We start from the raw sequence: 15,940 nt of genomic DNA on the forward strand, positions 1-15,940 counted from the left end.
TGAAGTTCTCTGAGCAGTGCAGACGGGCTGCAAGAGTAGCTCATGGAGTATTGTCAATGATATACAGGAATTTTTCCAGCAGGGATAAGGAGGTGATTATTCCATTGTATAAGGCAATGGTCAGGCCACACCTAGAGTACTGTATACAGGTCTGGAGGCCTCATTTCAAGAAGGATGTAGAGCTGCTGGAACGAGTACAGAGAAGGGCAACACGATTAGTGAATGGAACAAAGGGGTGCTCTTACGAAGAAAGGCTTAAGTTTTGCAAATTACAGTGTCTGGAGACTAGGCACCAGCGAGGTGATCTGATAGAGGTGTATAAAGCCTTGAATGGTTTAAGCATGCTCAATGCTGATGGGATTCTTCCTCTAGCTCAGAAAAATCACCTGAGAGGGCATAAATTCAAATTGAGGAAAGACAGATGTAGGATAGACGTGCCGAAATTTGCCTTTAGCCAGCGGGTGGTTGGTTTGTGGAACAGACTTCCATCCCTTGTGGTGGAGGTTGATAGCCTAAATAAGTTTAAGGCTCAGCTGGACAGGTATTTTGAACGAACAGAGGGGTGAAGTGGAAGTGGTTTTTTTTTTTTTTTTTTTTTGGCTGATGCTGCATAAGCTTGCTTTCTTGCATCAAATGCCTCTACTAATGCTAATGCTAAAATGCTAAAATAATTTAATAGAAAGAAAAAGAATTGTTAATTAGTAGTAATGGGGAGATTGGAATAGGTAGTGGAAAAGGAGAAGAATGGGAATTGTGTGGTTAAGAAATAAGTTGAATTTGAGAGGAGAAATAAATTGGTGGTTACTAATTAATACATTGTTTAGGAATCATGAAAATAGCCATTGCACTTGGAAAATGCCTAGGGGTTTTAGATACCAACTGGATTATATAATATTAAGAGAAAAGTATGGAAATAGCATGGAAAAATGTTCATACATATCCAGAACCTTATGTTAATAGCAATCATATATGGTGATTATGGTTGTTAGAGTAAAGTTCAAGAGAATTGAGACAACAAAGAAAGAAAACAAATGAAATATGGAAAAGATAACAAAAACTTTGTAAGGAAGGTTGAAAAGAAATTGAGAGATGAGTGAAGATTTTGGATAAGAACTACATTGAAATAAGGAATAAGATTATTGAGGTCAATGAGAAAGTAATATGATATAGGAAAGGAACAACTGAAAAACCATGGATAATCACCCAGATGGAGTACGCTCACAGAAACGACTAAGTTGCCAAGATAGTACATCAGAAGCTAGTGAAGAAATACCAGTTGATCAAAGAAAGTGCACGGTATTACAAGAACCCCAGGCCATATTAGAGCTAGAGACCCCCAACCCATAAGCTGTACCATAATAATGGACAAGACAATCCCACACAACAGACTGGACACAACTTCGTTGACAAGATGGAAAAGGTTACGTATTTAATCAGCATAGTGGTGCTCAACACTGGAAACCTACAGAAAATGTAAGAGGAAAAGATTAGGAAGTACATAGACCTAAGGCAGGAGGTCTAAGAGATGGCATATGGAACAAGTAATGATCATCCTGATCAATGTGTCAACCACCAATATGGTGCCAAAGACCCTACATAAGAGCCTAGCAGCAATAGGCTTGCCAGAAAACACCAGCAAAGAACTTCAGAAAGTCACAATCCCGAACACCTGTAGAACCAGAGTTCCTGGAGCAACAGTAATAATAGCCAGACATAGCAGTCACCCTATGCACTTATGTTATTATTTCTTCCATCCCATCAGGGAGAAATAATAATTCAGATAAAACAGAATATTTATACTATTCCCATTCACACAAGATAATCATCCAGTTCTGCTTTAAACTTAGACTCATTGCCTCCACCATGTTGGGAGGCAAATTATTCCAGTATTTGACAACCTGCCGCCAATAGGCAAACTTCATGAGGTCAAATCTATTATTCCTTAAATATAAAATCCTGAGATTTTATATTTGTGTCTCCTAGTTCATGTCTCACCCATAACTGAGATTTGATTTTTTTTTTTTTTTTAGGAGCATTAGCAACTAAGGCCATATTGCTCCGGGAGATGCGGTGGTCATTCCCTGACCTTTCCGCATCCTCCGTATTTGGTGGTGACGGACTCGAACCCCGGTCTAATCAAGAAGCGTGTGCTACGCACTGCTGCTCCTTCCCACCTGGCTACGGAGGCGCCACCCATAACTGAGACCAGATCTTCCTAATTCATTTTACTCAATCCCTTCAGTGCCTTATACAGGACAATTAGATTGCTCCTTAGATATCTAGTTGTCAATGCAGTCCACACCTTCTAAGATATTTTTCATATGTGCATTGCTTTGCACACATTGTCAAAAACTTAATCACATCTTTTTAAGTGCAGTCTCCAGACTTGAATACGATATTCCAAATGCAGTCTAATAATTGCCTTGTAAATAGTTGATAATGATGTCCTTCTCCCTACTAGTAAAGGCCCTATAAATTATAGACAGGACATCATGTGCCTTCCTAACTTGCTGTTTACACTGCATGGAAAATTTCACATTAGATTTAATCATAATACTGAAGTCTTTTTCGTCATGAACCATTTTTAGCTCCTCTACCCTCCTCATATATAACATGAGGTTATATGCAACTCCATTTATTTTCCCTTAGTGCATAACCTTACATTTAGAAAGCAATGTAGGGCAGAGATGGCAAACCTTTTCAGCCTGTATATCAAAAACAAACTGAAACAAAAATGTAGCAGTGTTTGTTTTTTTCATATGTCAATAGGAAAAAGACTGACATTAGTAAATAGTTTTACTGATATCATAAAATGGTAATGATACTTGAAAGTATCTAATGAGAGCTTTTTGTATAATTGTGCACACAATTGCACTTATGGTTTTCACTACTGTATATGGCTGATAGACCATAAAACAAACTTGTCTTCAAATCAAAAAAATAGCATGTTTACCCTGCATGCACGAAAGATGTTTTATTATTATTATTATTATTATTATTAGCCATATGGTGCAAGGAAGCCTGAGGCTTATGCTGCACCAGCAAAAAAAAAAAAAAAAAAAAAAAACCTTTGACGAGACCTACTAAATTTCAAACAGCTAGAACTGAAATCATGAACGATGTAATTTATGCTCACGCCCACTACTTACTCTACCAAATCAGTGTTAGTGATAAATAGGATACACACACCCACTGCTTACTATACAATCAATGTTTGGAAGAGGTTAGGCCAATAAGTTTAATTACCCATTTGTTGAATAGTATAATTGCAACAATACTAGTATTTGTATTGTTATAATCATACAATAATGTTGTATCATATTACTCTGTCATGCTTTGTCACAAATTACACATGCAGCACTAACGAGATCTGCAAAAACGACAGTATCCATGCATAATTTGAAAGTGTCTGCAATTCTGCCCAGATACGATAGGAGGGAGTATATGATGAGAGCCTTGCCAATCAGTTCGGCCCTGGAGGGAATGTGCAAGGCTCAAGGGGTAGAATTTTTTTCAGCGTGGTCTGTGCTTGTTAACAGGAGAGACTGCTTCTATGGGGATGGGATACACTTAAATAGAAAGGGTGCGAGAATATTTGCTGATGCTATTGAGGCAGTGTTAGGTGGGTCGGAAAACTGCTAGCTTGGGGGAATTCACAGACTAAAAGGTTAAAAGTAGCTGCAGGCAGAGGTGAAGGTGATTCTTGCACCACTTCTATTTGAATAAGTAGCGACCTGGAGCGAGGGGTGCTGGGGGTTTCAGTGATTGATGGCAGTCATCGTGAAACAGGTGGGTATATGGGATGTGTCAGGGTAACTAGGAATAGGAATAGGTGCATGTATGCTTGCATGTATACCAGTGCTAGAAGTATAGTATATAAATTTGATGAATTTGAAGTGTTGGTCAAGACATCAAAGGCGGATATTGTTGGGATATCAAAGACATGGTGTCACACTGATTTTAGGAATGCAGAATTGGAATTTGGGGAGTACAATGTGTACAGAAAGGATAGACAGGATAGGAAGGGAGGAGGTGTCATGCTGCTAATTAAGAAAAACATAAAATCAAAAGAAGTGCAGCCAGTTGATATAGATGAACAGTGCACTTTTGAGTCAGTTTGGTGTGACGTAAGCTCAGCGAAAGCAAAAATAAAAGTAGGAGTGTGTTATAGGCCTAATGATTCGAATGAGTACAATGAAGAGTTGCACAGAGAAATAGAGTGGGCTAGTAAATCAGAATGTCTTATAATGGGGGATTTTAACTTCCCAGATATTGACTGGAACTTTTGGGTTGGTCACTCACACACTAGTAAGATTTTTGTGGATTTATTGGATGATTGTTTTCTGCAGCAGCATGTTCGAGAGGCAAACAGAGAGGGTTATCAGCAGTGATTATGCGTATTAAGAATTTGCAGATAAAGGAACCACTAGGTGGCAGTGATCACAGTGTACTGATCTGGGATTTACTTAAAGATATAATTACCATCAGGGGAAAAGGAAAGGGTTTTTGCTTCCGTAAAGGTGAGTGGTCTCAGACAGTTTTTAAATTCTGTACAGTGGGATCAACTGATGATGTTACCAACAGTAAATTCTAAGTGGGAAGCATTCAAGGAATTAATCGTGGAAGCTACTAGACGTTTCATACCTATTAAGAAATATTATTCAAGGTTTAGGCCTAAATGGTTATGAAATGAACTAATGAGACCCATGACAGAGAAGAAAAATGCATGGGATGCTTATAAATTATCAAGCGACTCAGAAGCCTATGGCAGATATATAAGCTAGTCTGTAATCAGGTCACAAAGGAGGTTAGGCATGCGAAGGCAGATTACGAGAAATCTCTGGCAAAGGATGCTAAGAAAAACAGCAAGAATATCTTTACTTATATGAACTCTAAAAGGAAGGGGATCAATTTGATTGGTCCACTTGATATCGATGGTTCAACTGTTGATGATCCTGCTCAGGTAGCTAACAAACTGAATGAGTATTTTGCATCTACATTCACACATGAGGAGTTATTAAGGTTTGAAAATGGCGGAAGGTTATCAAATTGTAGCAGGGTGATTAATGATTTTGTAATAACTGAGAGCAAAGTGGAGGAGAAATTGTTGAAGTTAAACATAAGAAAGGCACTTGGGGTGGATGGCATCTATCCAGTTACATTAAAGGAGGCAGCAAAGCAACTAAGCAAACCCTTAGCCATAATTATGAGAGCATCCTTGGACTCAGGGGAGGTCCCCACGGACTGGAGATGTGCAAATGTATCCCCAATTCACAAAGGGGGATCAAAGGGTGACACAAGTAATTACAGACCAGTTAGTTTAACTTCTGTTCCGGGTAAAATAATGGGAGTCACTTGTTAAAGATGCATTGCAGGATCATCTAGACAAGACTGCAGCAATAATTTAGACACAACATGGGTTTGTTAAGGGAAAGTCTTGTCTGACAAATTTGATAGGATATTATGATGTGGTTATAAAGGAACTGGATGCAAAAAATAATTTTGATATTATATATTTGGATTTCAGGAAAGCTTTTGACACTGTTGCGCATGGAAGACTATTGTACAAATTGGAGCAGAATGGTATTAAGGGTAAGTTGCTACAATGGATAAAAGGATGGTTGAGTGGGAGAAGACAGAGGGTGGTAATCAATGGGTGCTGCTCTTCGTGGACTAATGTTATTAGTGGAGTCCCACAGGGTTTGGTGTTGGGTCCACTGTTGTTTTTGTATATTTATCAATGATATTGATGAAGGTATATCATGCTTAGTGTCGAAGTTTGCAGATGATACAAAGGTTGGCAGGGTTGTTAACGACAGTAATGGCAGTGTGCTACTGCAACAGGATCTAGAAAATTTGGGCAGATGGGCTAAGAAGTGGCAAATGAAGTTTAACCTTGACAAATGCAAAGTACTGCATATGGGTAGAAGTAACTCCAGAGAAACGTACCAACTGTGTTGTACTACACTTAAGGTGGTAGAAAATGAAAAAGACCTGGGAGTAATTATGCAGTCAGATATGAAGTTTTCTGAGCAATGCAGACCGGCTGCTAGGGCAGGTCATGGGGTTTTGTCAGTGATATATATAGGAATTTTGCTAGCAGGGAAAAGGAGATGATTGTCCCTCTGTATAAGGCAAAGGTCGGGCCATGCCTTGAGCACTGCATACAGGTCTGACGGCCTCATTTTAGGAAGGATGTAGATTTGCTTGAGCATGTACAGAGAAGGGCAACGAGATTGGTGAGGGGAATGAATGGATCCTCTTACCAAGAAAGGCTTAAATTCTGCAAATTTCAGTGGCTGGAGACTAGGCACATGCGCCGTGATCTGATTGAGCTGTATAAGGCCTTGAATGGGTTGAGCAAGCTGAATTCTGATGGGATCCTTCCACTTGTTCAGATTACGAACCTAAGGGGGCATAAATTCAAATTAAGAAAAGACAGATGTAGAATAGATGTGCGGAAATTTGCCTTTAGCCAGTGGGTGGTTAATTGCTGGAACAAACTTCCATCTGTCGTTGTGGAAGTTGATAGGTTAAATAAATTTAAGGAGGAACTGGACAGGCATTTGGAGGGAATGGTGTGATTTTTTTTTTTTTTTTTTTGGCTGATGCTGCATAAGCTCATACACTTGCTTTCTTGCATCACATGCCACTACTAATACTACTACTAATACACTATCAAAACTATGACTTGGCTCAGGATCTGAACAAGTACAAGCATGAAATGGTAATGCTGCACATTCCATTCCACAATGAGGAAACAGAATACTGTCAAAGATGAAATATGTCAAGGTCTGCGATGACAATATAGAGCTCATACTATATCGTAAATTGTATGAATCGGACTTGGACATTCACAAAACGATTGAAATATGTAAGATAATGTGTGAAGACGACGGTGACCCTGACGAAACATGCAGTAATGACCTGCATAGCCTTGTAATGCAACTGTGAGAAGAAGACCCCTTTTGAAATGGCGCCTCCATAGCCAGGTGGGAAGGAGCAGCTGAGCGTAGCACACGCTTCTTGATTAGACTGTGGTTCGAGCCCGTCACCACCAAATATGGAGGATGCGGAATGGTCAGGAAATGACCACTGCATATTCCCGGAGCAATATGGCCTTAGTTGCTAATGCTCCTAAAAACCAAATAACAAACCCCTTTTGAAACTTTTGCAATCATCCAAACAGTGAGATGAATGAGGATCTAAAGCTTGCCATGCTCAACCGACTCGGTGCAGTTGCAAAGAAACGCAAAAACGTGATGATCAACGTGGGCTTCTGCAACTTAATGAGAATGGCCAATGACAAGCAAAAGTTTGTACTCATACATGTGATTTGGAGTCTGTTATCTCCCAGTTGTGAACCGATTCAAATATTCTTGACTGGATCAGCTGGTTGCCGAAAACATTTCTGATTCGCCTCTTGACGGAAAGGTACAACCTCTTCAGTAATACAGACGGGTACTGTAATGCCTACATTACATGTGCTTCAACTGGTAACCATTGGCTTCCATTGCAATAGATAGAACTACTGTGCACAGTGCCCTCAAGATAACCATTTCTCTGGTTACCAAAAGGTTTCTGCCACGGGTGGCAGTGATTATCCCAAAGCCACCTAAGTGGTATGCCTAGAATCATAAACGTTTCTCTGCAACCAGCTGGTTTATGCCAGCTCTGAGCACATCCAAGATCACCTCCCATGATCCTTTGCGCAATCTCCTCTCCCTTCTCCGTTTTTCTTTGTTATGAAACAAATTATGTCATTTCCGTATTGCAAAATCGTGACAAATTTAGGTGCCGCCAAAGATGTTTAGACATCAAAATCATTTTTGTGTATAATATAAAACATTTATGAACAACTGTATTCCAGTATATTTTCTTATGCATCACTCTCACTGCATACATGCCATTGGTTCACCATCACTGGTGTAGAGAAATACAGAGTACAAAAAAGGATGAAAACTATCATTTAACATTTGAAAGGGTAAAATTTTAAAATTATGAATTTAAGAATAGTTCAAAGAGAATTCAACTGAGGTTTGATTTGGGAAATTGATAAAAGCAAGGATGCTATATTGAATAAATCAACTGCATACATGCAAGGCTTATGAGAAGTCACTCCCTATTTTTAAATGGCTGTAATGTTTTGTGTTATTTCTGTACCAATTTTTATGATTCAAACTATATATGATACATAATTTAGTGAGGTTTTAAGTTGTTGTGATTTTAGTAATCCACGTAGACTCACATTTTTATTACATTTTTGTAGTTGATTGGTGTAGTGTCAGTTGTTTACTGAAGCGTAGCAGTAAGAAGAGTCATTATTCTTGCTTCCAGTTCATTTAAATTCTTTTGTTTGGTATGTTAAAATTCCTCCTTTGTTCATCCCCCCAGGGGAAGGTCATATGGTATGAGATCTGGACTGCAATCTGGCTGTTCTTGGATCATCATCATCAGCCATTATCAATCCACTACAGGATGAAGGCCTCTCCAGCAACTTTCCAGTTCCTTCTGTTTTGTGCAATAGCCATCCATTTACTACCCACAGACTCATGAATTTCATCTGTCCATCTCTGTTGTCTTCCAGGTTTTCTTCTAGCTCCTCTTGGGTACCATTCTGTTATTCTCTTAATCCATCTGTCATCATGTCTTCGAGCTGTGTCCTGCCCAAGACCATTTTAGTTCTTTAGTTTTGATAAGAATGTCCTTTACTTGAGTTTTCTGCCTAATCCATATGTTTCTCTTCTTATCTGACAGTCTGATTCCCGATATAATTCGTTTCATTCTTTGCTGTGTCGTTCTCAGCTTCTCTTCCATCCTTTTGGTGAGTGCCAAGTTTCACTTCCATAAGTCATGGTGGGAATATACATTGGTTCATTATTTTATGTTTCAGACAAACTGAGATATTGCTCTTCAGTATGTGACTATATTTCCTGAATGCTATCCATCCAAAATTTATTCTTCTCTTGACTTCCAGCCATTTATCCTTATTACAGCTAATAACTTGTTCCAGATAAGTATATGACTTCACCTTTTCAATTACTGCTCCTTCAATCATTATATATCCCTTTCTATGGCATACTTGTTCATCATTACTTTTGTTTTAGCCATATTCATCTTTAGTCCAAAATCCTTACTAACTGTGCATAACTGATTAAGATATTTCTCTAATTCTTTGGAATCGTGACTTATGACCACAATATCATCTGCAAATCATAAATGGTTTAGGTACTCCCCATTCACACTGACTCCTTTCTGCGACCAGTCTAATCTTCTGAAAGCTTCCTCAATGGCAGCAGTAAACAACTTTGGAGATATTGTGTCTCCTTGTCAAACTTCTTTCTCAATTTTAAATTTGCTACTGTCTTTGTCTAGTCTAATAAAGGAGGTAGCATTCTCATATATTTTCTTCAAAACCATAACATATGGGGTAGCTATGCCTTGTCTTTCCAGTGCCCGAAACATTGCTTTATGCTGTATGGAGTCAAATGCCCTTTCAGAATCCACAAATGCCAGGCATAATGGTGTTTTATATTCATTTGCTTTCTCCACTAGCTGTGACATTACGTGAAGGTGATCCATAGTTGAGAATCTTGTCCTGAAGCCAGCTTGCTCTTTCGGTTGATTCTCATCAAGTATTCTTTATGACCCTTGTGAACAACCCTTGTGTTCTTGGATGTATATCCTCAAAACATCTTCCTGGGAAAATGTTCGTACAGCCGTTTTCCAACATCATGTGAAAAATGAGCTGATGTGCTACTGTGCATGAAATGAAGATTTTCTTTATTCACTTGAGAAATGACTGGCCATACAGGAGTTCTTAGCATTTCTGGATATTATTCAGCATTCATTGTATCATGTAAGAGAAGTGGGCCATCTTGCATCACATTGCCACCCTTTCAGCTTTTTCAGCACACTTGTTTCAGTTTTCTCTTGCCCAGTAATGGAAACTGTGATGTTTCATTGATCATAACTAAAGAAGTTTGAGGAATTGAAAGCATTCTTATTGCCATCCTCCACAGATATGTTGTGGACAACAATCAAGAGCATACTAGTTTGAATGTGAAAGAGTTCTGAAAATATGCACTATGTGAAATGCAACACAGGTGTATGTTATCTAACTTGCTTCCCTTAAATAATTCAAAACAAAATTTTTTTCCTTGAATTTAATTTAATTCTTTCCTTGAAAATAATTTCTGTTAAAAATCAAATGTTTAATGTCTATGTTGTTTTTTTTAAGTGAAGTTAGCAGATTAGCAATGAACTTATAAAAAGGTAATGCAAATTCCCATAATAATTAGAAACAAGAAGATTGCTGTTTTGCATTTATAAAAGTATTTGAATTTATTATATCAGTTATGAAAGACTCATTCTTCATCAACCATAAGATCTCACAAGATGGAATTCCCTTTTTTTTAGCAAGCTATGTGAACACTCAGTTTTAAAAGACATTGTAATTTATTAATTTTAATAAATACAATAATTTTTTTTTTAGTTTAGGAGATAAACTGCTTATTAATATTCTGATTTTTGCATATGTATTTGCTTTATTTGTACCTAAGTTTAAATTAGGAGTGGAGAAACAGACCAGTCTGCTGCATTTCTGAGCTTCATTTGACATAGCTCACTGATTTTTATCCTTCTTGTATAAAGAAAAATATTAAATAAATGTTTTTTAAATGAAAGTATAAGTATACATGTATGTAAAATAAGAATGAAGAATATATATAAACACTTGTAAAACATCCTACTTCCTACATAAAAGCTGTAAATTAGATTACAGCTCTATTGCTCTTTTCCTTGTGCTATAGTAGTTGTCATTCTCTTGTCCAGTTTAGATGCATAGCTTATTTTTATAGTTATCAGTTGGGGTGAAAATTGTTTTCATACGTATTGCATCTGTCTTTCTTTCAGAGTTGTTAAAATAAAGTAAAAACATGTTGACAATTGGTTGCCATCACAAACTTGCTTAATGACCACAAAGAATTTATCCTTTTCCATTTTATTTCACAACCTCAACAGTTATCAAAAGCACTAGCTGCAAAGGAGAGACGATCATCTCAGGAAGTTTTGATATACTTTCATAAGTGCTTCTAAAAATAATATCTTTCACGCTGAATGCAGTGTCATGTAAATTAATTAGAATAAAGTTTAATTTCAAAGCATAAAGTGAAATGAGTTTGAACACTTACTTTACAATCTTTCAGCAAATGAAAAGGCCTTTGTAAAGAAAGTGCGCTTAATTTGTCTCTTCAAGAAATATATCACTATTTTTAGGAACTTAATAAAAATATCAGATATAAACTACAGACGTGGTCAAGCAAGCCTGCTCTGCTCATTGTTTCTTCCCCCCCCCCCCGTCACACTGACAGATGGCTTAAGAGACAATAGGATTTTTTTTTACTTTTGTTAACCCTTAATGTAACTAGAATCTTTATAAAATGATATATTCACAAGCTCAGTATACAACATTTTGTTCTGTAATTCCTACTTTGATCAGAAAAGATGAATTCTGTCACATAAGTGCTCCTTAGGTGCAAGTTTTTCATAAAATTTAACCAAACATTATGCAATGTATAAAGTTATTAACTTTTTTTTTTACCTAAAATCATATTAAATATAGATAAATAACTTGCTCTCAATTTCTGTTTTATAAATTAGATAATCCGTGTTGGTGTGGACATCTTGTCTTATGCTTTGACAGAACTAATACCTTATACTTCTTATAAAATAAGGGTTCGTTGCCGCTCAGACTTTGCTGGAGATGACATGTGGAGTCCTTTTGTAAATGTGTCTGTTCTTACTCTTCCTGATGGTATGTTTCCAGCATTTTATAATTTGTTTCTTTCTTTTAATATTGCAAAATATATAATGGATACTTAAATGATTATGTTAAAAATAATTTATTATGAGAGTGTTACAGAGATTTATATTTTAAAGGGAATTCATATATAGATTGATATTAAGTGTTTTGATTACATGAATAAACTCAGTCATAAATTACCATAAAGATCACGAATGAAACAAGAGATATATTTCAGTGAAAAACAATAAATGTTTTTCACAACATCTATTCTTATTTTTATTTTTATGTAAAAATAAAAAGTAAATAAAAAGGAGATAAAGTAACCACACCCTCAACTCAAATTTTTTTTTCATAAATAATCTTGTTTTTTTTTTTAATATTAAATTTTTGGTTTGTGGGGTAATTTTTGGTGGGGGGTAATCTATAACCTACTTCCTCAGCACCAGAAGGATCATACAGTATTAAATTGAGTTAAATTGAGTTAATTGATTAAATTAAATTGAGGCCTGACGTAGCCGAGTGGTCAGGAGCGAGAGTGCATAGCACGCGTTCTTTGAGCGGACCGGGGTTCAAGCCCGTGACTACTAAATACGATAAATGTTTGTATTGACGATTTATTGTAAACTCTACTGACTTGGTTGTCGTGCCGGAGTATAAACAGAACATTTATTTATTTATTTATTTAAATTGGTGGAGAATTAGGCATGATAGAGAAATAAAGAATAATTGTAGCTTTCACTTGCATGTTGAAATAGTGCAGCTTGGATTGTGCCAAAAAAGATTGTCTCATATTGGGGATTTTAACTTCCCAGATATAGACTGCAACATGTGGGTTGGTCACTCGCATGTTAGTAAGACTTTAGTGGATTTATTGGATGACTGTTTTCTACAGCAGCATATTTGAGAGGCAACTAGATGGAGTAAAATTCTTGATCTGATTATTCATGTATTAGGAATCTTCAGATAAAGGAACCACTAAGTGGCAGAGATCCCAGTGTACTGATGTGGAATTTACTCAAAGATGTAACTACCATCAGGGGTAAAGGGAAAGGTTTTTGCTTTCGTAAAGGTGACTACAGTATGCTCAGACAGCTTTTAAATTCTATACTGTGGGACCACAACAGCAACTTCTAGGTGGGAAGCATTCAAGGAATTGATCTTGGAAGCTACTAAGTTTTTTGTTCCAACTAAGAATTACTGTTCTAGATTTAGGCCCAAATGGATGTCAGATGAACTAATGAGACTCTGGGCAGAGAAGAAAAATGTATGGGATGCATATAAATTATTAGGCGACAGAAGTCTATGGTAGATATAAGCTAGTCTCTAAGTCATAAAGGAGATTAGGCAAGCGAAGGCAGATTATGAGAAATCTTTGGCAAAGGATGCAAAGAAAAACAGCAAACACTTATATAAACTCTAAAAGGAAGGGGATGAAACAGGTTGGTCCACTTGATATCAGTGGGTTGACTGTAGATGATCATTCTCAGACAGCTGCCATATTAAATGAGTATTTTGCATCTACATTCACACATGAGGAGTTATTCAAGGAGGAGAGGGCCAGATGTTTATCAAACTCTAACAGGGAGTTACATGATTTTGTGATAACTGAGAGCAAAGTGGAGGAGAAATTGTTGAAGTTAAACCTAAGAAAGGCACCTTGGGTGGATGGGATCTATCCAGTTATATTAAGGGAGGTGGCAAAGGAAGTAAGTAAACCCTTAGCCATAATTATGAGAGCACCCTTAGATTCAGGGGAGGTTCTCATGGACTGGAGATGAGCAAATGTATCTCCAGTTCACAAAGTGGGATCAAAAGGTGACACGAGTAATTACAGACCTGTAAGTTTGACTTCTTTCTAGGGAAAATAATGGAATCACTGGATAAAGAAGCATTGCAGGATCATCTAGAGAAGACTGCAGTAATAATTCAGACAGAGCATGGGTTTGTTAATGGGATAATGTGGTCACAAAGGAATTGGATGCAAAAAATAATTTTGATATCATATACTTGGATTTCAGGCAAGCTTTTGATACTGTTACACATGGAATACTACTGTACAAATTACAGCAGTATGGCATTAAGAACAAGTTGTTACAATGGATAAAAGGATGGTTGAGTGGGAGAAGACAGAAAGTAGTAATCAATGGACACTGCTCTTCGTGGACTAATGTTATTAGTGGTGTCCCCCAGGGTTCGGTGTTGGGCCCCTTGTTCTTTTGTATATTTATCAGTGGTATTGATGAAGGTATATCAAGCTTAATGTAAAAGTTTGCATGTGATACAAAGGTTGGCAGGGTTGTTAATAACAGTAATGACAGTATGTTGCTGCAGGATCTGGAGAAGTTGGGCAGATGGGCTGAGAAGTGGCAAATGAAGTTTAACATGGTCAAATGCAAAGTACAGCAATACCACGCCTAGCACTGATAATTGGTACTGAAACTGTTCCATGTTATGTGAAACCGTGCTGATTGAGGTATAATTATAATGGGTTTTAATTGAATGCATACCAGAGAAACAGTCTATAAACAAGTTGTACTTGATAGCCAATTAAAAGGATTTGAAGTAAACAATATTGCAAAAACTTTATTAATGAAATGGTAACATCATGAGAGATGAGAAAAAAGCTCTATTCTTTATTTAGGTATTCCAATAATAAAGTCTAGTGAAGTTGTCTCTTCCTTTTCTCAGCATACAAATCTTTGTAGCATTGAATCATCTTGTAAAATTTTCTATATCTTTACGCTATGTTCAACATTTGGATCTCCATTCATAATCACCTCACAGGCTATATCTACCCTCCGAAAAACTTTCTCCAATTCTTCTGTGGAAAATTCTTTTCGTGCCACTTCAGTGTTATCCACTTCAGAATCGTTTTCCTCTTCTTCATATGCAGTTTGCTCATCAATTTCAAGGAGAGCTGCGTCATTTGCATGTGAGTCAGTGCAGTCACGTACATTGGCAGTGTCCAAAGTTTCAAATCCCAAATCTTTTCCAATCTTCGCAATGTCTTCACCAATTGTCTGAATTTGTGATTCAAAATAAGTGAAATCATTTGCCAAATTGGGCAAAACATGCTGCCAAACAGAACACATATTGTTGGTACTGATTTCTAGCCAAGATGCCAATATATTTTTGATCGTATTTAAAGGGGTAAAAAATAAATTGTAAAATGAAAAATTTGAAAATCTATCACGTCGTCTCGCCAGGATGGAATTAAAAATACTAAACACTGTTGCATGTTGCTGCTGACTGCCCAAGGGGAGGTATTGGCACATGTGCATGTGAGACAATAGGGTTGGCGCCGCAGCATATGTACGCGTACTTAAGCTCTGACAAAAACATATATGAAGAGTACGTGTCTAGGCTATTGAATGAGCTTTAATATGTACAGTAAATTTTTGACTTAAACAATTGAAAACCGTGCTGTTTGAAGCTGTGCTAAGCGAGGTATTGCTGTACTGCATATGGGTGGCAGTAACTTCAGAGAAATGTACAAACTGTGTGGTACTACACTCAGGGAAGTGAAGAATGAAAGAGACGTGAGGGTAATTGTGCAGTCAGATATGAAGTTCACTGTGCAGTGCAGATGGGCTGCCAGAGCAGGTCATGGAGTCTTGTCAATGATATATAGGAATTTTGCTAGCAGAGACAAGGAGGTGATTATCCCATTGTATAAGGCAGTGGTCAGGCCATACCTTGAATACTGTGTACAGGTCTAGAGGCTCATTTTAGGAAGGATGTAGAGTTGCTAGAATGAGTACAAAGAAGGACAACAAGATTGGTGAAGGAAACAAAGGGAGGCTCTTACCAAGATAGGTTTAAATGCTGCAAATTGCAGCATCTGGAGACCAGGCACCTATGAAGCGATCTGATTGAGATGTATAATGTCTGCAATGGATTGAGCAGGCTCAATGCTGATGGGATTTTTCCCCTTGCTCAGATTACAAACCTGAGGGGGCCAAAACTGATATTGAGGAAAGATAGTTTTCGAATAGATGTGCAGAAATTTGCCTTTAGCCTGCAGGTAGTTGATTGCTGGAACAAACTTCCTTCTGTTGTTGTGGAAGTTGATAGCTTAAATAATTCAACGCAGTACTAGACAAACATTTGGAACGAATGTATGGGTGAAATGGG

General features: G+C 37.3%; 1 protein-coding gene across 9 annotated transcripts in view; it reads left to right on the forward strand.

Moving 5' to 3' along the window:
• The window catches only part of LOC150091676 (uncharacterized), a 480,181-nt gene that overhangs the window by 355,847 nt on the left and 108,394 nt on the right, over positions 1-15,940 (forward strand). For all 9 annotated transcript variants that reach the window (XM_090376339.1, XM_090376320.1, XM_090376307.1 and 6 more), the window contains one exon: positions 11,662-11,815. In XM_090376339.1, the coding sequence (XP_090232465.1) occupies positions 11,662-11,815 (154 nt within the window). The remainder of the gene's footprint in view (positions 1-11,661; positions 11,816-15,940) is intronic.

This window comes from Mastigoproctus giganteus, chromosome 1, assembly GCF_048544385.1.
Source record: "Mastigoproctus giganteus isolate SK-2022 chromosome 1, ASM4854438v1, whole genome shotgun sequence".
Taxonomy (NCBI): domain Eukaryota; kingdom Metazoa; phylum Arthropoda; class Arachnida; order Uropygi; family Thelyphonidae; genus Mastigoproctus; species Mastigoproctus giganteus.